The sequence below is a fragment of the Cryptotermes secundus genome, unplaced genomic scaffold (assembly GCF_002891405.2).
Source record: "Cryptotermes secundus unplaced genomic scaffold, Csec_1.0 scaffold355, whole genome shotgun sequence".
NCBI lineage: Eukaryota > Metazoa > Arthropoda > Insecta > Blattodea > Kalotermitidae > Cryptotermes > Cryptotermes secundus.
In genome coordinates, this window is record NW_019737088.1 from 971,390 (window position 1) to 998,290 (window position 26,901).

At 42.6% G+C, this 26,901-nt stretch overlaps 1 protein-coding gene across 3 annotated transcripts in view; it reads left to right on the plus strand.

Annotated features, from left to right (window-relative positions):
* The window catches only part of LOC111870075 (ankyrin repeat domain-containing protein SOWAHB), a 325,518-nt gene that overhangs the window by 5,051 nt on the left and 293,566 nt on the right, over window positions 1-26,901 (plus strand). For all 3 annotated transcript variants that reach the window (XM_023862057.2, XM_033753671.1, XM_033753672.1), the window contains exon 4: window positions 10,383-10,505. In XM_023862057.2, the coding sequence (XP_023717825.1) occupies window positions 10,383-10,505 (123 nt within the window). The remainder of the gene's footprint in view (window positions 1-10,382; window positions 10,506-26,901) is intronic.

A 26,901-nucleotide genomic window follows, 5' to 3' on the forward strand; every position in this document is an offset into this window, starting at 1 on the left:
CAGCTGAAAAGGCGTTGTTACATAAAATACGGAAACAGCATACATCTTTTAAGATTTGAGGTTTTCACGGCGGTGACTATGAAGAATGCCATCTTGTGGGATGTGGCGCCGTACAGATCTTGTGTGATCTACACGGCGCCACATCCCAGAAGATGGCATTGTTCGTACATCTTGGTAAGGTGATTAAAGTAAGTTCCTATAGCTATTTTGTCTGAAATCGATGAGTAGAGAAAATGTCCACGTTTGATTTCTTGGCTCCCAAAACTTGGTTTGGTAGTACTGCAAGATTGACCACGTCGACATAATCTTTAATTAAGCGTTTCAAATTAATAATCTTCCCGACACGAGATGTTAGTGGGCCATGCTTCTAAAGGTTTGTGCTGTCTGTCTCACATTTTGTAGCATAGATAACAGACTGCAAATTCAGTTAGTACTAGCACGTTTAACCATGTTTATTTACGCTATAATATTGCATATTCCCATTAATATGGGTGCAGCATAGAAGATAAATCATATGGCATTATTTCCGTTGTCAGAAATCTTCCATATTATCACCATTCGTATTTGAACGAAACGAAAAGCAGTATAAACCGTGTGTCATTTTTTTTTAAATTAAAACTGCTCTTTTCTTGAAGAGTACTATCTTCTGGGATATAACGCCGTGTAGTCCTTCAGTCAACCGACATTTCGGAGGCACGTGTCGCCGCCATATTCAGAATCGAAAAATAAGCCCAACACACCTTTACAATTTTGTCCCATGTATTTTTCCTAGACCAGCAAAACCGCCCCTTTTCAGGGCCTCAAAAACTTCTGTTCTTGTCTCCTATTGGTTCGCTCAGTTGTCGTGTGATTTCGTACTGTCTCACGGGCGAGCCAATGGGAACTCTGGTCCTCTGTTCCATTTCCCTCCTGCTTCTTATATAATCCGAAATTTCCAGACAGCCAATTACTCGTTTTGCTACCGGCTTATTCGACTTACTCGACCCTGAAGATGGAGGCCATATGTTCTTTCGAAACGTAGGTTGACTTTCAGCGGACTACACGATGTTCTTCATAACCACTTCTGTGAGAACCTCGAATTCTACATGTTCTTTTCTTTATCGGCAAACTCGTTTATTTCCTACTCTGCATTTGTTCTAGAGTTCAGCGTAATTTTAAGGTAGCATGTAGTCCTATAGCGTGACGTTGCTATGGTATGTTTGGATACAGCGAGCCAGGAACGTTATGAGGGTGGCGTACAGGCATTACAGATTGAATTCAGGGGGGAATTAAGTGGGAAGTATATTTTCTGCCAACCATGAAAATGCTAACTTCATTGTTGAAGTTAAAGTAAATTTTCCAGCTAGAGTAAAGTGTAGACCTCTATGTCTACAACGCTAACTATAAGATTCAAATCGAGGGAGAGAGAGCGCACTACATAGTTTGCTTTATTGTAAAGTTTGACCTATCGCTTTTACTGCCCTGAACCGTAGTATTGAAGTTAATAGTGCATTTTTTATTAGATTTGGCAACAACGTGCACAAGCCCACTGTTCTCCTCTTGCTGGGGAAAACGAAACACAAATATTATGTTTTTGGACATTATCCATCGTCCTGTTTATATCTAAAAACACCGTCCTGTTTATACGATGGGGTACCGAAAAGAAACCGAACTAATTTTTTTGTGGGCAGAGCTTTTGTAGTACCGCGTTTTGCCGCTATGAGCGCATAGAGCTAATATTCCTGAGTCGATATGCCGACTACCGTTGCTTCGGAAGGTAAGGACTAGTTTCAGCAGAGTTTATAGTGACAACTGTTTTGTGTGATCGTCGTTTTTGCAATGGCTGATTTTATGAGCAGCGTGCGGCGGTGAAATTCTGCTTTTTGCTTGGGAAAAGTGGAACAGAAACTCTTGAAATGTTAAAAACGGCGTACAAGGACGATGCTATGGGGAAAACTCAAGTGTTTGAGTGGTTTTCCCGTTTCAAAAATGGTGAAATGTCAATTGATGACAAACCTCGTTCTGGTCGTCCTTCCACAGCCCGAACACATGAAAATGTTGAAAAAATTCGTGAAATCATCAAGCAAGATCGACGACGGACCATTGAAGAAATTGTGGAGCTGTCGGGAGTGACTTGGAGCTCAGCGGCCAGATTTGTGGCAGTCGGATGACTGGTTTTCCATCATGACAATGCCCCTGCTCACACAGCCCTGTCTGTACGACAGTTCTTGACCAAAAATGGTATGACCCCCGTTTCTCACCCTCCATACTCACCCGACCTTGCCCCGTGCCACTTTTTTTTTGTTTCCTCGAATGGAAAGAGACATGAAAGGAAAAAACGACGGAGGCGCTGTCAAGCATCTCAAAAGATGAATTTAGACAATGTTTTGAAAAATGGAATAAAAGATTAGACAAGTGTATTAGTGTAAGTGGAGAGTACTTTGAAGGGGATTGAAGGTTTGTGGTTAAAATTGGAATAAATAAGTTTAAAAAAAATAAGTTCGGCTTCTTTTGGGTACTCCCTCGTATTTCAACACACAGCGTTTCAGAGACTGGATTCTGTCTCCGTCTTCAGATTGGGCCCAATCGATAGAGTTAGTCCTTATTCCCCTATCTTTGGTCCGTAGATGGGGACTAGCTCTATCGATTGGGCCCAAACTGAATAGGTTTTACCTGAAGACGGAGACAGAATCCAGTTCCGAAACGCGGTTTTGAAATATAAATAGGAACGTGTTTTTAGATAAAAACAGGATGATCCATAATGTTCAGAAATATAATATTTGTATTAATGTACCATCGTGACAAACTTTTAAAAATTAAACACCTTTAAATTTAAGACTCTAGCTTCTACACGTACGTGCAAAATGTGACTCTTTGTAACATTTTATTTTCACAGAATTGTCTATTAAGCTGTGAAAACTATAAGAGAAAGCCGATAGTTCTAACATTGAAAACTGACCGATACCAAACCAACTGGTTTTACTCTTGCCACGTAATTGTCTTTGTTACCGTGCAACCAAGGGCTTCGCGCCATCTTGTGCGAATCGTAAAGTGCTAATGTACGTGTGCAGACAAAAATGCACGGCAATTGAGGAAAATTTTCTGTTGTTCTGTTACGTCTGCAAGGTTTTCGAGCCACACTAACGTATTTTTATGACCTTCAGAACACGTTTCGTTACTGTGGTTACATTGAAACCAAGTGAAGGTTACGTATTCGTTGACATCACGGTCTCACTGCTATTTCATGTGGCGGGAAGGGGCAAAATTGCACACAAATTTAGTGTGACTCGAGTCTATGCTTGTAACACTAAAACTAACACTGCTTATTGTCACGATGTTATGGAGTGTGCCTGTAGACGGGGTTTCAGGTTGTAATTGGAGTTATTGAACACTTCAGCTCGTAACTGCAAGCAACTGCAGTGCAGTCGCTAATTCACACACACTCAGCAGTTCATTACAGCACGCACTAAGTATTTTCGGTCTGCAGTGTCTTCACCAGTCGTTGTTTGGTAACGATTTCCAAGGGCGGGCGTTCCCCTTACTCGGGTTTCCCTAACTATCCCCGTGCCCTAGCTGCCAGCTTCTAACAGTAACAGCTCACAACGACCGAACTGCAGCAGTCCTCTGACTGACTGCTCACCAACCAACTCACTTCACTCCCTTGCACTTAAGTGCACTGTATTCACTAATTGTCCTGCTTATAACATCTAGACACGGGCCGCACAGAAAATATCGTTCCTCTATTGTTGCATGAGCAGCCGTCTGGGCGGACCGCTCAGAAAACACCGCTTTCCAACCAGTCCATTGGCGCTTGTTAGGAATCTGTTGCCCAGCAACGGGCGTTGTTTACAGAGTCATTACTTAGCGACGGGTCTACATGCCACAATATTCGTATTATTAAAATTTAACGATCCAAAATGAAGACCTGATTACTTTTGGACGAACATGGGGAGTGCAGCCAAATCATGTCTGCTTCAAATAAATTTAAGATGCGGGAGCGTTGCTTCATCCCCCAGAAATTTGAATTGACATCCCCTCCCAGGCAAGAATTCGTCTCCAATTTTAACCAGCCAAAGTCATATGCAGTAAGCGTAAGCCAATCACGTACGACTCTTAAGAACAAAGCAGTTCCCAGAGATAGAACTCGGACCTCGACATGTGACGGCAGTTACATTCTCTCAGTTTAGGGTTCGCTACACCCTTCCGAAGACAAACTATGACATCTGCGGGTGTCAAAAGACTAAATTCACGCCTTCAGAAAACTACAAACTTGCCTCCCGTTGTGACATTGTTTCCTTCCTGTCATTCAAACTGAATGTAAGAAAGGGCAGTTGTCTTCTGTCCGGATACGAGGAACAAGTCATAGCTCGCCACTAAATCAGTCACTTCTTCCGAAATGACCAAAGAGGACAGTAGCGTCCACGGAGAACTGTAACAGGTTTGGACTGTCACAACACACGATGTGGATTAAGTTAATCAAACTTAAGCTGACGGATAAATCTGGCAGTGAAGTATTAAAACAATCCTGCTTCAGTGTGTAGACAGTGAAGTCTCGTAAATCTGGAAGTTTAGTAGCTTTAAATCGCTTCTGATATGTGGTTCTCCTTTGCATAGGGCGTAATATAGTAACGTTGGACGTATTGAGTAGTTTCACACTTCTAAGCAGGTCCATGGAGCAGAAGAAGGCGAAGGCAAGGGCGAACGTTTTGCCAAGGGTTTCATCTGAAGCCTCCATGCAAGACTGCTTCTTCAGCAGCTGTGTCGGCGGTCTCATAGCCGAGCAGGCCTGTAACACAGTAAAATACAGCAGATCTGTTTTATGGTGGAATAGATCTGGTGCAGAACCTCCATAACGAGAGCCGGGATAGTTCAGGCTGTATAGCAACTGAGGTCGGAGTTCGAGCCCCGGTAGCGTCAAGAATTTTCTCCACGTCTTCTAGACCGGCTCTGGGGCTCACCAGCCTCCTATCAAATGGGAACCGGGGGCTCTTTCACAGGAGGGGGTAAAGCGGGAGGGGCGTGAAGCTGACCACTCACCAACTAGTGCCGAGATAAAATAAAACTGTGGCTCTATACATCCACTCCCCCATACACCTTGATGGCGTAGTGCTTAATTAGCTAAGCACAGGGACAGATTTGCCTGACCTTTATACGACTGGGCGGTCGGGTGTAACTGTGAGGACTCCACACGGCACTTTGGGAGAATGCGCAAATGGTCACTTCACTGTAGTCCCATTCGTACCTCATAAAAACAGCCCCCAACCTCTAGTATAGATCATTAGTGCCATGATAATTGTCAGGAGAAAATAGAAGCATTCCGGTAAGAAAAGTGCCTTAGTGTTGCTCTGCACACCACAAACCACACATGAATAAATTTCGAAATCCTTACTAATTCCAGCTCGCTAAATAATGTCCTATTCTAGTCTTTCGATGCGAATAGCTTTTACCTTGAACATGTTAGCGTTTTTGTTAATTATATGACTCTAGATAAGTGTTCCTATCAGTGTAACGTTATGTCATGGATACGTCATTTTTAGTTCCATATTGCTTACTTGCAGGTAGTCTGAACGCTTGCTACCAGTAGACAGAGTGGTTATTGTGGTTCATGTAGGTCTCGGATGAAACCAGCATGTCTCGATCAGTGTCGTTTGAGGTAAAACATGAGTTTGCATTGTTCTGATGTTGAATCACGTCCTATTTTCATTTATAATTTTATGGTGTGGGTAATGCTTTAATTTTAATAGTAATGTAACTGATAGGCATAAAGTAAAATTAAATTAATAGAAATTACTCATACGGGCAAGTATGTCTTACCTGACAAATGGTACTGCCGAAACTGTGTCTTGTCTTAACGTTCTTTCGTATATTGCCGTGTGTATTTGGGTTAAGTTTGAAGAAGTGTTTTTACATGGGTGGTAAATGAAATTATTTCGAAGTGACCGATTGTCAGGAAATGATAATTCAGCTCACTTCTTTATTTATTTTCCGTGTTTACGCTTCAGCCCAATGGAAACTATAGACGTTCAATAACTATGAGACACGAAACATACTTCGTTTAGGTGAGGCCTACTGAAAGACGTAATAAGTATGGACACGACATCCTGAACTGTGATTAGTGTTCTCAGTGTCTTAGGGCGAGGGCATTCCAAGCAAACTGGCAACCGCAAAGCAACCTCAACGCAACCGCGATTTCCGAGAATTGTTATCAGTCTGAGATGAACACATGTTACTGAATGGAGCAACGCAAACTGAGAAGACTGCGTTGCCGTTTCCTCAGTTTTCGCTGCTCCATTCAGGAACATGTGTTCAACTTAGGTTGGTACCATATCTCAGAAATTGCAGTTGCCAGTTTCCTTGGTGTGCCCTCGGCCTTAAAGTATGCACCCAAACCGAATCTGTATGGGTCCCACTCATTTGTCTCATATCCAGTTACAGACACTGTAAGTGGAAATGCAAGCTGGAGTATCTCTCTGTAGCCACCGTCGTGACAATCTCGAATTTGGATTATTAGGAATACTTGAGAATTGCCATTGTGCCGGATTGAATATTCTCGAGTGTCTCATTCTTTTGCCTTTTCTCTCCCCATATAATCGCAGGGCATACCAAACTTTGGTGGTGCTTCTTAAGTTTCCATATGAAGACGTTTGTTATGTTCGGAATATTAGATAATAGAAGTGTGGAAACCCAGTAACATTGAACCAGAATTTAGTGGTCTTGCTTATTATAAATCCTGACGTCACGATATTTATTTATTGTGTTAGTTGTAATAGAGGTAGGTCCTGTGGTGTGAAAGTCCGTACCCTGTGTCAACAAGAAGTTCTGGAGAGGACTTAACGATGCGTGGTGACTTACATGCGTTTCTTTCTATAGGCCTGTAGAATGGTTAATAGTAATTATAAATTAATAGTGAAATACGGTTATGCCTGTTATTTTGTGTAGGCGCGAGACTGGATATCTAATATAGTGTATTAAAAATAGGAAGTTGAGGAGAATCTTGTGGCCTGAAAGAGAGAATGGAGAAAATTGCATAATGAAGGGCTTAATGATTTGTAATCACCGTGTATTGTTTGGGTAAGTGAAGGAATGCATGTTGTGTGCTTGAGGAGGAGATGTGTACACAGGTTTAATAAGAACACTTGAAAGAAGTGACTTATAGAGAGACCCAAGTTTCAGTATGATGATGATATTAAGATGGCCATCTCACATTCAAATTGATTTTTAAAACGTTTAAAAGTTTTAAACATTAAATCTCTTCTACATCATACTTCATGTTTCGACCAACATTGGTCATCTGCAGGTGTCTCTAATATTGCTGATGAAACTAGTGTGCTTCTGTCGTAAGTTCAGTTTTTAGGATATGCTCTCGCCTATGCACGCATGTTTCTGTAACATATATTAGTATCTTGTAGTAGTATTTTGTGTGTGATGTGTTTGTGTTTCTTTTGATATATATGCATGTATATTTACTTACCCTATGGTGATGGGTAGTTCTCTTAGTGTGTCGTGTATAGCTGTAACGAATATTTGCCAAGCTGGGTTGGTTCTCCTTTATATACAGTGTGTGCTGCTATCTAGTGTTTAATTTTTGTAATGTTTCGAATATTGGCTTTTAAATGTCAGTATATCCGTCATTCATGTGTAGTCTGTTTTTACTGATTTTATATATGTGGCATTTTTCTAATATATTTAGGATTTTTCCTTTTCTCTATGTTTTTGTGATGTTCACTGTGTCGGTAATACTCCCATATGTTTGTTATATGCTCAGTACATGGTTCGAATACACTGAATTATCGTTATTATTCCTGTATATGTTCTTTATATCTGGTGTAAAATATTCGGCTCGTTTGCCCTGCGTATTCTGACCCAGTTAAATATAATTCACATTGTTACTCATTTTTATCATAGATAGGTTGAATATTCTCGTCTCATTTACAAACTGTAGACCTACTGAATCTTCAGTTTAATAGATGGAGGCGTTATACGTAGGTCAGTCAAAAAGTTCCCGGAATTCCCCTGCAGACGGAGAACGAGCGATAAGATAGCGCACACATTGTTGTGGTTGAGATCTAGGCGTGTCTGCTCGCAGGCGCTACAGGTCTGGACAGGTTTCAGTGTGCAGTGTCGTCGCTGTTCCGTTTGAATTAGACGTGAGTGTTGGTCATTCGGCGCAATGTCGGAGTTCGAACAGCGTGCGAGCATCAAGTTCATGTGCAAATTGGGAAAATCTGCTTCAGAGACGCAATCGGCCCTGCAGCAAGTTTACGGTGATACTGCACTAAAGAAATCCGCAATTTACGACTGGTTTTCCCGGTTTAAGAATTGGCAGGAGACGTTCGAGGATGACCAGCGCAGCGGGAGACCTTTGACATCCAGCCGAAGAAATGATTGGAAAAGTGCGACAACTGATTCACTGTGATCGAAGGATTACCGTCGCGGATTTGGAGCAAGAAGTTGGTATCTCTCACGGATCCATTCATGCCATTTTGTCCGATGATTTGAAGATGAGACGCGTCAATGCGAAGTTTGTTCTGAGGCAGCTGACCACGGATCAGATGGAATGTCGCATGATGTCCCTGGCGATCTTTTTGACCAAAGTACGCAGGACCCGACGTTTCTCAAAAACATCGTCACTGGTGTCATTGGTGTTCGCCTACGACCCGGAGACGAAGATGCAGTTATCGGAGTGGCACACATCCGGCCAAAAAAATCACGCCTCGTCAGAAGACAAAGTGATGTTCATTGCATTCTTTGACATCGACGGTTTGGTGCACCATAGTTCGTACCGCCTGGACTGACTGTTACTGGCCATTTCTACGTGCAAGTTTTGCAGAGGAAGCGGCGCGACAAGTGGCAGGGACAGCGGTTTCTGCATCAGGATAACGCAGCGAGCCACACATCGCTTGTTGTGCAGTAATTCCTCGCCGAGAAAAACATTCCTGTCATCACTCAACCACCGTACTCTCCGGATTTCGCTCCGAGTGACTTTTGGCTGTTCCCTACTCTGAAAATGGGCCTCAAGGGGACACGTTTCCCAACCATGGAGGACATCAAACCGAATGCGACGGGTGAGCTCCGGAAGATTCCAAAAGAAACCTTCCACAACTGCTTCCAACAATGGCAGGATCGATGGAGCAAGTGTGTGTCCGCGGAAGGGTCCTACTTTGAAGGTGGTTAGGTAAGCGTTGCCGTGTGTCCTACCATTAGAGTGGTATACCACCATTCCGGGAACTTTTTTGACGCATAATCAGAATGCAGCGGTGGAAGAATAGAAAACGAACGTAATTACAGTTTGTTCATATTGTGACATGTAGACCCGTTTCTAGGCAACGAGTCGGTGAACAGATTCCCACCGTAACGAATACGCAGGAAACAGTCGATTAGCTTCCGTTGCTGTACGACGGTGCTATGAATGCAACAATGGAACCAGCGTCCCAATAGGTGTTTTTTGTGGTTCGCATATATCCACTGCTCGGCAACGGATGTTTTATGTGCTTTGGTCCAGCTCGAGACTTTATAAAAAGAAGCCAACGATAGCTGTCAGTGCAGTTCAGTTCAGTTATCCGTTGAAAGTTGCCAGGATATGATTAGTGAAGCCTGAGAAGACTTAGCGTGTTCTAGTAATTTGTGAAATGGGTAGATTAGCTATAGAGCTATAATTTATTCTGATTAAGAGAGATTGTAAAATAAGGCGTTAATAAATCAAGCCATTTAGTCCAAAACCCCGTTATTATTAGTCACGAAGCCATAAACTACGTGACAGTGTTCTTTCAAACGATGGGTCTGGACATAGGTATCCTGGAAATTAATGTCATCTTATTACACATGGCAGGCATGGGGAGCCAATTCAGGCACCCTCCTCTTCGTCCTCCATTTCCTCTTTCACCGTTGCATTTGTCTATCCCTTCTTTCAGTACTAAAATGTTTCTTTGAACCAACCAGTAGGCCACCGTGGTAATCCACGCCTCCTCGATTGGAATTATTTTCCAATAAATTTATACTTCTTACATTAAGTATGTACGTATATAGTAATATAATTTATGATTGCATTTGTGCCCCACAAACAACGACGCTCAGACTTCCGCTCAGAACTTGACTGCTAGTATCTGTAGAGTAACGAGCAGTGAAGATTAGGCCTTCTGTTTTCTAGGATGTGACTTTTTGAGAACCTCAACTCTCCCATAATAATGAGTGAGAGCACTGTTTGAATTATTCGTGAATGATACGGTTTGATTTTTAACTGTCTTCTTGTGTGTGTGTTTTTTAGCTAATTTTATTATATCGAGTTGCCATACATCACCAGGGTGTTTGTAACTTTTCACTCTCAGTTTAATTTGTTTGTTTTATATTTTTGTGATTCGTTCTTTTACATCTGCACGCTTTCGTTGGTTTGTGTTGCACGCTAGGATGCACCTGATGCGGACTCCGAGCAGAAGATAAGTGTAAAGGAACGCATGCAGAAATTCAATCGCCTTGCAGAATCCGACATGAAGACACACCCGATAGCTAACAAGAAGAAAATTGACCGGGTATGTCATACTTTTTATTTAAGCTTTAGTTCGAACCTTTAAGTTTCATTGACGTTTGTTTATTTGTTTGTTTATTTCAAGAGATCGTTTTCTTTTATGACATACAGCGTTTCTCTTTTTCACCTGTAATTACTATGTTTTAGTGATCAAAGCTGTTATAAGTCGCGATAGCTGATGTCTTCATACAAATACTCTTAAATTAGTTCCTGTACGCCGTATGGCAGTTGAGCTAGATTTGTCGATTTTGTGCAGTGGTGCATTGGACACAGGTCTTTATGATGCCTGAACTTGAAAAAGTGTATAATGTGCTAAGAGCATACGTAATAGATTGACAGTTGATTTTGCCCTTAAATCATTAGCAAGAAATGATTCATCGCATTGTCCTCGTTTGGAATAATGTCGTGAAGTTTAAACGATTCAGAATTGAAGCATAATCACGAGGACAGTTTTCAACAGGGTTTGTCTTAGAAACTCTCCAAATTAAATCGTATATTACTTTAAAATTTCAGCCAGTTCGGCCGCAAATTTGCTTGCTTCTGTTAACGTTGCTAAACGCTCACCGAAACAAAAATTGTTTTAAGTAAAATTTATAGACTTTTGTGAGGCAAAATGTCTTGTCAGAATTGTTGGGTTTTCGGAGTCTGTCCATCGTCCGAGTTTCTAAAAACTAGAAGACAGAACGTTTCGGAAACCGGGTCTGTTTCCGTCCACAGGCGAGGAGGGAGACACTGTTGGGTCCCTTAGAAAGAACTAGCCGCAATCCATGGTCGCAGTGCTAGGGCCAGTTTTATGGCTCACCCCTCATACTCATACTCAAACTCAACCTCAATCCAGAGAAGAGTTGCATGCGAATTTAATATTGATATTATAATCATTGTAATTTTAATAATCTCAGTCACAATTCTATGAAGTGTACATTCTGTACTTTTATAATATCATTTGGAAACGTGGTGGCAGCTTTTACGTACATGCTGTAGCTGGTTATGTGCTTACCTCTGGAAATTAGTCGTGAGCTTCCCAGCGCAGTGACTCAGGTTCGAGCCTAGGTCAGGTCATGTGGGATTTGTGGTGGACAAAGTGGCACTGGGGCAGGTTTTCCCCGAGTACTACAGTTTACCCTGCCAATTCTCATTCCACCGACTGTTCCACACTCATCGTCTATCATCCGAAGCTGGTACAATAGGCCAATTAGTGGCCGACGTACCAAGTGGACATAGTCTCACCCCACCCCAAGAAACTTAAACCTAACTTAATTTACCTGCTCTTTCTCTCCGGGTGCTTTATGGTACATATCTCAATTTCGTCTGGTATGTAACCCCAAATGGAAAGTCAATAGTAAATAATGAATTGGGGGAGGTGCAGAAGGAAGCGGTCGAGACATTGTAAGGCAACATTTTACTCCAGGGACTGAGGAATACCACGAAAATCTTAGTCAGGATGGCCTTTATCTTGGATATCTGGGTGACTCAACCAGGACGTTCGGTATANAACTAAATATCCATGATCTGAGTTGGATTCGAACCCACGATCCCGGTTTCCAAGCGAGCGAAGAGCGCTCGGCTACCGTGACCGGCCAATAACAACATTACTTTCCAATAATTGTTTCAAGTTATTTGATAATGTACACTTGTTGAATCATAAAATAAAGTAAGGAAAGCTATCCCTGTAACAGGTCATGAAGGCCCATAGGGTTGTGAGACGTTGAGGGTCCCACATTATCTAGACCAGGCATGTCAAACTCAACTTGTACCGAGGGCCACCTCAGCCCTATAAATAATAGTCCAGGGCCGCACTTCAGAATAAAAATATACATTAGATTTTGATACAAAGAAATTTAATTCTATTTATTATTTAGGAATAATTTCAATATAATTACCTAAAGTCACATATCTTACAGTTTTAAAAAGCAAGAGAATGCCATTTTTGACAAGTATCAAATCACTTTTCAATATGTAAAAAGAGAGATTACACAAGAAATTAGTTAGAAATAGCAAAACATTGAATTTCCTGCAGCCTGTTAATTTATGTCTGCGTGAGACTTCTTGTCTTCTGGTCTGTTGGAAAATTGTCTTTACAAAAAAATATTTCTACTAACATTTTAATATTCATTTTAATATCAATTAGCTCTAAAAAATGAGGGGCCGCACTTTGTGGTTATGGGGGCCGCATGTTTGACACGACTGATCTAGACAATCGGCTCAAAGATAGCGGTAAGGTTGTCAGCCTCACTCAGAGGCTGCGTGAACCCCAGGGCCATAGTGCGGCCGGAAGGATTAGGTCAATTGAAAAAACTCCAATGACCTCATCGGAATTTGAACCCGCGACCTTCCGACTTGTAGCATAGTGCCTTGACCACTACGCTACCGCTTAAGGTAAGGAACGAGTGAAAGTGACGTTATTTAAAATGGAAGTGTTTTTTATTTGGGACATGGATATAGGATGTGATTTTACTGTGAAGAGTACAATCCCTTGAGCACCAAGTAGCGGGAATTCGTTTTCAAAGCTTTAATAACCGAGGAAGATGATACGCAGTAAGTCAGGTGTTTTGCAAACGAGATTGCCCGCATCTTGATGGAATGACTCCTGACCATTACGTAATCTAACATAGCCATATCGTAATGACCGATATCGCTGTAGTTGGTGCCTGTAGTGCATTAATGGCGTGGGATTTGTAACAAAATCTCTTCCCTTCTAGTAAGTTCGAAAAAGTGGGCACGTCGTTATGCTTTTTTTTTTTTTTTGCACGGGATACCGGTACATAAATCGTCACAGTATGAGGAAGTCACTTGTGTGACCATATTGTCACGATATTACAGTGAGTATAGAAGGGGTAATCGGATTTATTGAACACTTACAGAACTTAACTACAAATAACTACGACATTCTTAATGAGTTACACACTCCAAACATTACTGTAACTACAGCACACATAAAGTCTTCTCGGTCTTCCCTGGCCGTTGCTCGGTAGCGGCTTCCAACAGTGCAGTTTCCTCTTACTCTGGGTTGCGGATCTGTCCCCGACCTCAGCTACAGCGACTCTTGACTGACTCACTTACTCACCAACAAACTACACACAGTCACAGTTACTTTACGCCCGGTAGTTTACCGCCAATCACTTAGTCTTGGCGCCAAGCCCCTTGAGATTCACGACCAGAGTTTCTTCAATTGAACCCTTGCGGTCATCGGGTGTTTGAGAACGCGGCGCAGAGGAGGACGTTTAGACGTAAGTGGGAGGAAGCAAACTTTTACCAATTTACTATTACGGTGATCAGTTAAAGTAGGATCAAGTGGTGGGCCGTGAGAAGTGCGTGCCAAACTTTGTCGAAAACCTGAAGGGAGGAGCCCGCTTGAGAAACCTGGACGTAGTTGGCAAGATAGTATTGTGGATCTTAAAGAAGCCGGGTGGGAGGGTGTCGAGGGGATTGAAGTGGCTCAGGATAGGGCCCAGTGGGTGGCCCTCTTGAACACAATAATGATTTTTTTTTTCCCATGAATGTCTTGGATTTTCTTCACACACTGAGTGACTTATCTTTTGAAGGACGTCGTTCTACAGACCTAGAGTAGTTCCTTGTCTGTTGTTTAAAAATTATATACGACGTTTCCGGACCAATAGCTAACTAGGCTGGAGCTGTTGTATTTATTTAGGTCGGTCTCCTGCCTCATAATCTTATTTAGCATTTCTTAGGAAAGTAGTTACCGTCCAAACACAGGGTATTTGAACTTTTATCGCAATTAATTTTACAGAAACAGGCGATTGTATTTTTCGACATCGCATAACAAAATCTGGTGACTGGTTTGAACATTGTCGAGTATTTGATGCTTTATTCATTCATTCATTCATTCATCAATAGCTCTACAGCCCTTTGTTGGGCCTTGGCCTCTTCTTCAGTTTCATAATCCTTTTTACACAGACGGTAGGACTCCTTGGACGGGGGATGAGCCGGTCGCAAGGCCGCCACCTACACAATAAACACACACAGATATCCATTCCTTGAGTGGGATTCGAACCCACTATCCCAGGGTTCGAACGAGTGAAGACAGTTCATGCCTCAGAGTGCGCGGCCACTGTGATCGGCGACTTGGTGCTTTATCCGTTACGAAAATTAGGAGCAGAAGCTGGGTAATTCCCTTCCCTGTACTTCGAAGGGAATGAAATGAATGTTAACACGTGCTCCATAACTTATGCTCTTCTCTTAACATTGGTATAATGGTTAAATCAAGAAAAATATAATGGGCAGGACGTGTAGCACGTATGGGTAAGATGACAAATTCCTTCAAAATATGGTCTGAAGATGTGAGGGAAGGAGATTACTTGGGGGTCATATGGTTAGGTGGGAGGTAGAGGTATAGTCCCTGTGCTCAACGAATTAAGCACTACACCATGAAGCCGTGTGGGGAAGTGGATGTATAGATCCACATTTTCTTGACCTCGGCACTAGCTGGAGGCGACTGGTCAGCTTCACGCCCCGGCCGCTTTACCCCCGGTACCCATTGATTAGGAGGTTGGGTGGACCCTAGAGACGGTCTTGACGATTGAGAAGAGAAAGTTCTTGACCCTACTGGGACTCGAACTCCCACCCCTCAGTCGTCCAGTCCGTAGCCAGTCGCTATACCCACTCTGCTGCCCCAGCTCTAGGTGAGAAGAGAATATTAAAAGAATAAGAGAATAATAGAGTGTCTTGATGTGGACTGGACTCATCTGGCTAAAGTTATGGGCCTAGTAGTGGGCTATTATGTTCACGGCAATGAACCTTCGGGTTCGATAAAAGGCGGAGAACTCGATAAACGCCTGACCGACTGTCTGTCAAGAAGGCTTCTCTACCCCATGAGCAGCTAATGAAGAGAGAACCATTTCCGAATTGGACCGAAAGCGACTTATTACGTTTTCGCTCTTAAATATGCGGCGTTTTTTTAAAATCCTAGCTGAGTTGAGGGGGCTGGAAGTAACGCTCCTCTGTGTTTGTGTAGCCATATAGCAAACACTCTTTCTGATTACTTTGCGGTGAGTCTGGCAGCCCAGTTGCGATATGCCACACTGATCGGCTTTAGTTAGTCTGTATTTAATATTCATTTCATTTAATTCTGCGTTGGATTGTTAGTGTTGATAATACTCTGGAGAGTGGGCAGCTCTGCTATTTATATTCATAAGATTTGAAACTCGTATGAGACAGACAACTACCCTACTTTGCTTCTTGGGGCACCCATCAACGTGATAAGCGTCTCCATTCCGCGTGACTAATGGGAACCCAATGCAGAATATGACCAGTCATTCAGTAATTTGTTTCTTTTTTCTGTCTCTCTCTCTCTCTCCTCACCCTCATTCCTCGCCAGTATTTGTTTTACTCCCGCTGTGAACACAAATTACTTTACAATCGTTTACATTCTGCTTCTTCCTCTCCTGCTTTCTTTGCTTCCATTATCTTATTCCTGTTGCTACTTCTTGTTTTCTTTTCTCATTATAGCTTATCACTTTTTAAAACGGGATATAATAATTGTATCTGTATGTATGTAGACTTCAAATGCTGTGCATAAACATCGAGTATACGGTCCACATCTCGAGATCACGGTTTCGAATTGTTTGAAGCGGACCTGTCAGCTGGAAAGTTTAGAGAAGTGACTTTTCAGATCCAGAAAGTTCATGAACGTAACAACAGATTCATCGAGTGAACCCCCGATCTGGTATATATTCACTTTCGTTTATTATACTCCATTAAAATGAACTTTTAAAGAAGAGGACGTGTCTGTCAGTCTAGAAAGGATTTCGATACAATATTTTGGGGCTGCACCGCAATTCTACAAGGAGATTGGGTTTATTTTGTCCATATACTTTTTTATATTAAAATAAGATGTGAAGTAATTATTTAAGTATACCTAATTATGTGTACTTAGATAGGGATTTCATATCGTATTTTACTTTACAAAGGAAGTTCAATTGTGGTCTTTACCTGTCCATTTTAACCCTTATTCTGAATGAATCTCAAATGGGGTTTCAATTATTTTCTCAAATAAACCATATTTTCATGGTTGCAAAATAAATTTTCATTCAGCAAGATGTAGGAAGCCAGCTGATTTCTTCCTTGGCCTGTTTGTTCTCTGATCCTAAAAATGTAAGCAGTTCGTTCCTTCGAAACGTCGTTGGACTTCCACCGGACTATACGGCAGTACTCCTTATATTCACTGTGTGGGAACCCCAAATCCAGCCGCACTATGGCCCTGGGGTCGACTCAGCCTCTAACAGAATTGAGTACCAGGAATCATCATGGGGGCTAAAGAGCGGTCGGTGCGTGAGGCTGATAACTTCATCGCCATCTGTCAGCCGGTTGTCTAGAAAATGTGGGAGCCTCGACGTCTCACACCCCTATGGGACTCAGCGGTCTGTTACAGGGATAGCATTACGTATTTTACACACAATGTATGAAATATTTTTGTCAGCAGTTACAAACATGCCAACGGCACGAAATGTTTAGATTATATGGGACAGATTTAACATAGACAGAATCTGTACTTCAACAATAAATTCTTAATAAAAATAAAGTAAAATAATGTCACGTGTAGGATGGACTACAGACGCGGTTTTGGATTGCCGAATAGGTTTATTGGGTCTTCACTGGTCGTAGCTATAATTAGTTCTTAAACTTTCAAGATTACTATAGATATAGCACATGTAACGTCACACACACTAAACTAAAGAACTAAACTCCGTGGCTTTTAGTCCGCAAGCGAATTATACCGTCCGAGAAACTGCTTGTCGACGAAGTTAGTGCCAACTTTTGCTGATAGAGGGTGTCGCGTAGTCAGCGCAACGGATTCCCACGGCCGTTAACCTCGGTTTTTTTAGACCGGACATCATACACTAAGTCTTCTAATTCTTCTTCTGGTCACACTGCTGTTGCCTTGGAACTTCGGAACTCAGGTGAAGTCAATTCCCATTCCCGTATTCTCTCATATCCTCTCGGCACGGACTACGCACAGAAAACACAGTTATATTGTTGCGTAGCGCAGACCACACAGAAAAAAGTCACGTGATAGTCATCTCACTAGTCTGTTGGCTGGCTGACTTGCCTAGCAACGAGCTATGAATGTTTGTCTTATTGTTGCGTGCGTGTATCGCGGGGTGTTTATCAAGCCCCTGCTTGTCAATGCGTTGACATGTCACAATAATAACAGATCTGTGAATGCTTTTAATATGAAAGTAGGCTGTGTGATTTCTGATAGGAATGCCTTGTGCTTGGACCCGGGATAGCTCAGTTGGTATAGCGACTAGATTATGGGCTGGACGACCGAGGAATCGGGGTTTCAGTCCTGGCAGGGGCAAGAGAGGCTGTGGTGCCCACTCGGCCTCTTATACAATGGGTACAGTGGGCTGTTTCCCCGGGGTATCGTGGCAGGGACATGAGGATTCACTTCTATGTAATGATGAGATTAAGAATGGTGAACTATACCGCCAGTCTGCCACACATCTTGAATGTAGTGCTTAACCAGTTAAGTACAGGGATAACTTTATCTTTACTTCATATATAATGTTAGTGTCTATCCTAATAATCACAAGATCTGGTCCCAGCTGTTGCTACTGACATCAGAAAAATGTAATGAATCTGTCATCAAAATGACGAGTAGTCACCTGAAGACTGGAATAGAACTAACTCCCGAAACGTCTTGTGTATTGAATATACCTCAAACAATGAGCAACATCGGCCATAGCATTAATATCGGGAAACAAGCCTTCAGACAATCACATGGCTTCATTGTTCGTTCACAAGGTCGATCCATGCTACGAACTTCAGAGCCCGCCCCGTGTGTCCCTATGTGCAAGTCATTGTAGCTGTGGGTGTCCATTCCAACTAATACGTGGTCCATCTGATATTACCTGCAAGTCTCGAAAGATTATATGCATTCACAGCTCGCTGTAACCCATTGCACGTCTGCACACGACTATCGTTCTTGTGTTTTCTTGGGTTGGCTGTCTGGTGGCTCTTCCCCATGATGCCTACGAATCATATGCAGAACAAACATTATGCTCCAGATTTTGTTTAAAGCCTTGCTAGACCAGACGGATTCAGTCCACGCCCTCAAACCCCTTCTTCTCGGAGATCCACCTTACTGTAGTCTTCCTACCCGTTCTTGGGATTTGTCAAGTTGTTTCCTACCTTGAAATTTCCCTACCAAAATTTTGTATGCATATCTCAAATCATCTGTGCTTACATGTCTCGGCCTTTTCAGTCTTCCTTACTTGAATGCCCTAATTGTGGAAGTACAGCTTTGTCGGTATAGCGACTGGCTACGGGCTGGACGACCATGGGGTCTGAGTTTGAGTCCCAGTAGGGGCAAGAATTTTCACTTCTCCTTGTCGTCCAGACCGGCTCTGGGGTCCACACAGCCTCCTATGCAATGGATACCGGCAGCTCTTTCCCAGGTGTAAAGCGGCAGGGGCGTGAAGCTGACCACTCACCTCCAGCTAGTGCCGAGGTCAAGAAAATGTGGATCTATACATCCACTCCCCATACGCCTTAATTAATTAGGCATAAGGATAACTTTTACAGATTATGAAGAAATTTTTCAGGACTTTCTTTAAGTCACCGATTATCGCGGATGAGCGAGTAGCACTCCTTCGTATACGGAAGGTCCCCGGTCCATATCTCGCCTTGGACAGCCTTTTTCTTGACTAAGGTTCTTCATGGTTCTATGAGTACATTTAGGCAAATACTATGACAGTACCTGTGATAGGCCAAGACCACTTCCTTTCACACCTTTGCAATTCATTATTCACTGATCACTCTGTTCTTGGACGCTGTAGTTTGAATACCGACAGCGTGGTAAGACAGTCCTCCTCCTGAGGTTCAAATCCCTGTCTCAGCATTTTGTTCTCAAACATCGTCTATATGTTTTCCTGCCTGAGACTGAGAGACTGATATTCATCCCTATGAAGACTTTTTGGACGTCACTTGTAGGTTTAGATGTATGTCATGTAATCTTCAATACTTTTCTCCCTTCCTGAGCTTATACAGTTTTGCAATACCGTATGTAAAGTTACTTCACTAGGCCTGAGAAGTGTTCCGTCATGCTATTCCTTACCTCCCACAGGCGACTAAACGTAGAGATGGAGTGACCGTTGCGAAGGTCCCGATTTGTTATCTCGGCCTATTTATTTATTTTGGCTGAGGTTTGTGTAGATTTTCTGAGAAACATATGTTGGGTGCTGAGGTAAAGAGGTAGAGCTACCGTTGTAACAAGCCGTGGGGGCCCATATGTTTGTGAGACGTCGGGGCTTCCACATTTTCTAGACAATCGACTCACAGATGGCGGTAAGGTTTTCAGCCTTACGCGCCGACCCCCCTTTACCCCCAGGAAGATTCCTAGTACTCATTTCTGTTAGAGGCTGAGTCGACCCCAGGGCCGTAGTGCGGCTGGAAGGATTAGGTCAATTGAAAAATCCAATGGCCTTATCGGAAATCGGATGCGATCTTCCGGCTTGTATCATAGTGCCTGAACTAATTACGCTACCGCGTGCCGAGGTAGTACCTCAAGCTAGGTAACACGGTTCATTGATCATCCCTTCATCCGACGCTTTCGGCTATAATCTGAGCTACTTAAGAATAGTTAAATAAACCATAAATAAAATATATTCACAGTGTGTCCAGGTTCTGTTAGGACTGTGTTCATTCTAAATACAAGGCGTGAATTATTTTCAAAATTTCAGTCTTTTTATTCAAAATAGTCTCTTTCTGAATCAATACATAGCTGGAATCGATTGAAAAGTTTTCGAAAACAGTCACTATGCTCCTTTTGTGGAATCGTATTTAAAACTGCAGTACATTCCCTTTGGATGTCCTGGATGGTGTCGTGACGGTCTCCTTTCATGGCCAACTTAACTTTTGGGAACAACCAGAAATCTGCTGGAGCCAAATTTGGCCAATACGGAGGATGATTAAGGACTGTGATCCATTTTCTGGCCAGAAAATCGCTCATGATCTTCGATTTGTGGGGTGGGGCATTGTCGTGGGGGAGCGACCAGGAACCTTGCTCTCGATATTCAGGTCGAATTCGAAGAACAAACGATTGAGGACTCCGAGATAATAATCAGAATTCACTGTTTGACCTTCTGGCTGAAATTCCTTGTGAATGATTCCTTTGGCACTTTGGCGGCACTCTGCCGCTTTGTGAGAGGCTCATATTGAAAAGACCATGTCTCGTCACCAGTAACAATCGATTTTGTAAATTTTGTATCGCTTTGGGCCGACCATAACATGTTTTGCAGTGTTCCACTCTGGCATGTTTTTCATCGCCTGGCAGCGCGTGCTGTATAAACGCGCACAGACCTTCCGTTTTCCCAAATCCTAGGTCAGAATTTGATGCGCAGTACTTTTTGGTATTCCCAAAATCTCCTCGATCAGTCTTGCGGAAACACATCTGTCTGATGCAAGGATTTTGGTCACTTTTTTTTTCTTTTCACATTTTCTTCAGTGCTTCTTGTTCTTGGCTTTGATGCACGTGGAGCATCATCAATGTCCTTTGTGCCGTCACGAAATAAAGCATACCATAGAAAAATGTTCGAGCGACTCGAACAGTCACTACCGTACACACTTTTCATCATTTCGTACGCTTCTCCGGCTGTTTTGTGTAACTTCAGGCAAAATTTGACGTTGGCTCTCTGTTCAACCGCCATTTTCTAACGAGCGTCAGAACAGTACTGTTACATTCAAGGTCAGAACACATGATGCAGCGATGCTTGCGCTTTGAAATTATAGACAGCCACAAATGAAACTTCAAGAATCTTAACGCCACAGGTCGTCAACAGATGGCATTGCATGGCAAAAACAAAGTCGTAACGGATCCTGGACACACCCTACACATCTAAAGATTTCGATACATTAATTGACTTTGCGTGCCACATTGTTGCAATTTTAATTTAAGGAAACGAATCATTTTTAAGTCATCTGCTGTTCTTCTAAATAATATATGTTCATCTACATGCAATAAGTGGGGTACGCGGTAGCGTAATGGTTTAGGTACTATGCTACAAGCCGGAAGGTCGCGGGTTCAAGTCCCGATGAGGTCATTGGATTTTTTTCAATTGAGCTAATCCTTCCGGCCGCACTAGGCTCAGGGGTTTACTCAGTCTCTAACAGAAATGAGTACCAGGAATTAATTAAATAATTTTCCTGGGGAGTGAAGCGCGGCCGGCGCGTAAGGCTGACAACCTTACCCCATCTTTGAGCCGATTGTGAAGGTAATGTGGGACCCTCACCGTCTCACAGTCCTGTGGGCCTTCACGGCCTGTTACAGGGATAGTTTTTTTACATGCAATAAGTAATGCTATATTCTGAAATATTTTTTCTTTTTTATAAATTTTGAATTCTTGCAGCGCTAAGGATTCTCCTCTTTTTGCTGGATTTATCACATCTCCTTACCTTAATTGTACTCGTATGAGAAGGCGCACACTGAAATCTGTTTGATTTCCATATCCGTGTCTCTGTTACTTTGCTCTGACATGGAATACCAGAGTTTGTGCCAGAAGTTCATATCATCTGTGCGAATATCTTAGACCTCTTCCTGTCAGAAATTTGAATTCGCTATTGTGTATTCGAAGCGCAAGTTGTTACTGCGTATACTAACAGCAGGAAACTTGTGAAGTTAGGATCAGTGACGGATACCCTCTGTCCTATGTACTATCGTGGATATGTACCCACAGGCTAGCTTTTACATCTGTGAGACGCCACCGGATGAGAGTCCACACAGCTTACGTATTGGACATAATATGTAGTGAATCTGTGGGCCACTGGAGAAGTTTTGTAACATTGAATAATTTATTTATTTATTTTTTAACGTAATGTAAGTATTCCTGAGTATTCTGTATGGTATACCAGTAGGTTAAAGGTCCATATTGCTTACGAGCTATGACAAGAAGATGCACATGTGGTTGCTGCCAGAATTAGGTCTGTACTTGCTTTACCTCCAAAACGGAGTGTAATCATGTAAATTCCAGCGGTTGCTATATGTACCGCCTGCTTTAACATGCTAAAACTCTGCATTCTTCCCACACAGTGTATTGGTTTCATATGCTTCTCACGGTAAACGGTTGGGATTTGTAGCGGAGACGCGATGTGTTTTCTGTGAGGTACGAATCAGGTTGGAATCAAAGCTGTATGAGGACCTGGCCCTCCAGATTGGGGGATTCTCGAATCTGAGACGGTATAATGCGGATATGAGCCCCGTGGCACTCGGGCCCGATAATGACTGCGCTAGCGAGGGCCAGAGGCCTGTCTGTAAACGACAGAGCCCTCCTCTGTGACAAGAAGATATTACATAAGGACTACGACAGCAAGGGGTCAGTGAAAAAAAATGATGGTCCTGAGTCTCAAGCGGCTTGTCGCCAAGACGAACTGATTCGCGGTAAATCGCCAGTTGTAAAGTAACTCAGACTCTGACTCAGCCTTTGAAGAGTTAAGAAGTTACATTTTCGGTAGAGACAAACGAAGCTAGGCCGACCGAGCAGGTTGGTATAGCGATAACGTTCGAGACTTGTATTTGGGAAGTTTTCTGTTCCGAGTCTCGGCAGGTAAGCTGTCTGTACTGAATGAGGTTTTCTGAGGATTATACCTCAGTTATGCCACGATCGCTTCCTTCCAAATCCTTTCCAATTCACCATTCATCAGTCCTATCATTAGACTCTGTACAGTCTAGATACTGACAACGTCGCAAAATAAGCTACAACACACACAAACTTGGCCTATGGTTTTACTGTGTTCGTACGTGTTCAAATGACAGATTTCCATGAAACTTCATATAAACTTCATGCCAGTAGAGACCATCCACCTTTCATATTTCGTGGCTTTTTTCTTTCTTTCCTTCTGTCGGGCTCTTTTGAACTCTATGAAGTGGAGCAACTATTGACTTCTCAAGATCTGTGCCCCATAGAGTTAGCTGACTTTCACCCTTTGTCAGGAAGTGTAGGCCTACGGTACTGTGATACACGGTGTGTCCAGGATCCGTTAGGACTTTTTTTTTTAATTTGCACTGCAATGCCGTCTGTTGGCGAGTTTTGGCGTTGAGATTCTTGAAGTTTCAGTTGTGGCTGTCTATAATTTCAAAGTGCAAGCATGTGTTCTGACCTTGAATATAACAGTACTCTTCTGACGCTCATCGGAAAATGGCGGTTGAACAGAGAGCCAATATCAAATTTTGTATAAAGTTAGGCAAAACAGCCGGAGCAGCGTACGAAATGATGAAAAATGTGTACGGTAGTGATTGTTTATGTCGCTGGACATTTTTCGACGGTATGCTGTATTTCGTGACGGCAGGGAGGACATTGAAGACGCTCCACGTGCATCAAAGCGGAGAGCAAGTCGCACTGAAGAAAATGTGAAAAGTGACCGAAATCCTTCCATCAGACAGATGTGTTTCTGCAAGACTCATCAAAGAGCGTTTGGGAATACCAAAAAATACTGTGCATCATGTCTATGTATAGGTAAGTGTATCTGTCCCCAAATTAATTTATTTTCTTGAAACTTGGTTTCAACATCATGCCACCAGACGTCACCCCCCCCTATACATTTTAATCTCCCACCATCACCGTTAAGCATACACGAATGGCCACATGAGAACCTGTGAGATTGAATCGACACTCACCAAATAATGAAGAGTCCTAAAATATAAAAAAATCGAAGTGCGCTTGTGCAGTATTGTAGTGCATCATAAGCATCCTACAAATTCTGTATGCGAACGTTTTTTATATCATAACGACTATGAACATGGCGAAATTGAGAACCTTTTAAAATTTGATTTAGCAAATGTAACACAGGCTCTAGTGGAAATCTGTAGGTTCACTTATGGAAATTATTCTGGAGCACTTGGATCCATCGTTATTAATTTACAGTTGTTACTAGCCTAATCGTGCCGGTCACGGTGGCCGAGCGGTCTAAGACATGCACTGTATTCGCTCGGTTGGAATCCGGGATCGTGGGTTCGAATTCCACACAAGGCATAGATGTTTGGTGTGTGTATGCGTTTATTCTGTGTTTTGGTAGAGGCCTTGCGACGAGCCGATCACCTGTCCAAGGAGTCCTACCGTCTGTAAAATGATGAATACAACTGAGAAATCAGCCCTGTGTTCCAAGTGGGAGCGAGAGGAAAGAAAAGCTATCCTAATCATACGGATTTGAGCTCGACCCATACGTTCGTGCTCTCATATGGCTGACTGCCCCGTTTTATATCCTTTGCTATTCCTAATTCACATATCCCTATCCTATTTGTATGTATGGTATGAAGTTCAAACAGTCCCGGTTGGCCACCAAATACTCCCTCGTTTCCAGTCGAAACTTCTCCAACGTTCCCGGAGTTGTGGGTACGAACTGCTTTAGATGTTGTCTCGGCAGACGAGTTCGCCACTGGACTCTCAAGTTTTGTAACTGTTAACTCCCCCCCAGCCACCCTGCGCGTTACAATACCCGGAGTTGTGTTTCTCTTGAACCAAATTTTCAGCGTCTTGTCGGGACGCTGTCCGTCTTCCCACTGCATCTGTTACACAGCTAGGCCGAGACAGGGCAAGAGATCACAGAAATTGATGACAAAGTCACAACGTGTAGCGTTTCCCAATCTTCATTGTTTTGTTGCTGTAGATTTCAGTTTCCCCCTTTGCCTAAGCACCTCTCCATGAAGCCGTTTAGGGGATTTGGAGGTATATATCCACGTATTCTTCACATCGGTGTTAGACAGAGGTACGTGGACAGGTTCACACACCGGTCACTTTATCTTAGGTGAATGAACTTCCGATAGGAGGTTTTGTGGGCTCCAGAGCCAGTCTGAACGTGTTGACAAGGAGGATAACTCCTACATCTACCTGGAATCGAAGCTCAGTCTTCCTATCTGTAGCCAGACATTTTACTAGCTCAGCTATCCCAGTTTGGCAGTCAGAAATTAATTGATTATTTGATAATTTTACTGGATCTGTGTGAGAATTGGATGGCTTGAGTCTATTTCTGATCTTGGGAAAAACACTGTGTGCTTTGTGGTCTGTAATGTACAGGGTGTGACTGGAAGTTGTGGACGAAATTTAGATAAGAGTTCCACATACTAAAACACGAAAAAAGTCCATATCAAATGTGTCCGGAAACATTATATTTGTGAGTTATAGCTGAAAGGGTACATGTGTAATTAGCGCTCAAAATGTTCTCCATGAAATTCAGTGCACGCCTCGACACGTCTCATGATGGACCACCTCATTCGTTCTGAGATTCCTGGGTAGTTACGGATCCCTCAGTATTACAGCTATTGTATATAAGAAACTTACACGAAACGTCCTTCCAAAATTCTGATTTTAAGCCATATTGATCCACAATAAAGCTTGGTTTATATAAGACCATAAATTGAGTTTTCCATGTATCCCATGAAATTTTTTAAAAATTTATATGTATTCTATATATACTGTATTTGTATATAGAAGGTAAAGCTATCCCTGTAACAGGCAGGGAGGCCCGTAGTTTGTGAGACGTCGAGGCTTCCACATTTTCTATACAGTCTGTTCACAGATGGCGGTGAAGTCAGCCTTACGCGCCGGCCGCCCCTTACCCCCCAGGAAGATTCCTGGTACTCATTTCTGTTAGAGGCTGAGTCTACCCCATGGCCATAGTGCGGCTGGAAGGATTAGGTCAATTGCACATCCAATGATCTCATCGGGAATCGAATCCTCGACCTTCCGGGTGTAGTATAGTGCCTAAATGTAGAGCGTACTGAAGTGTGAACAATGATATGGACATAATTTATACTAAGTGCAGGTGTGCATAGCAACGTATGGTTGATTTCTGTTAGATACTGAAATGCATGTTACTGACCCGCAACGTCTGAAAGTTGACATACATTCTTTTACATGAATAGATCATAAGCAAACATTTCCTGGTTGACTATGGCCAAAGTCCCTCTCGGTTCCACTAGCATTTGATTGGGCAGATTCATATCAGGAGAACATGTCGGTTATTATTGGTATGTAAATATGTCTTGTTACCAGTCCTTCGTCCCTCGCTGGAGAACATGACACGTATGTAGGTGACATGTTAATCCGCCAGGTTTGTTTGACGACAAGGCTCATGTCCTTCAGAACCTAGCAGCTATCAAAATGTTAAAATTTATGTTTCATAATTCTCTTTTGACACCTCTGTATTCGCAGGGTATTCTTTTTTTCATGCTAACTTTTTCATCGCTGTCAGATAGCCTTACCTTGAAGTGCAGTTCTGTGATTAGCTTGGATTAACTGCACAACATGGACACCAGTTTTATATGTCTGACATCATTAAATACGAACGTACTTTTTGAGACAGTAAAGTAACCAAATGCTTGTCATTTCGGGACTGTTGTAAGAGTTTTTTTTTTTTAATAAGGCAGCTGTGTAACTTTACAGGCTCTC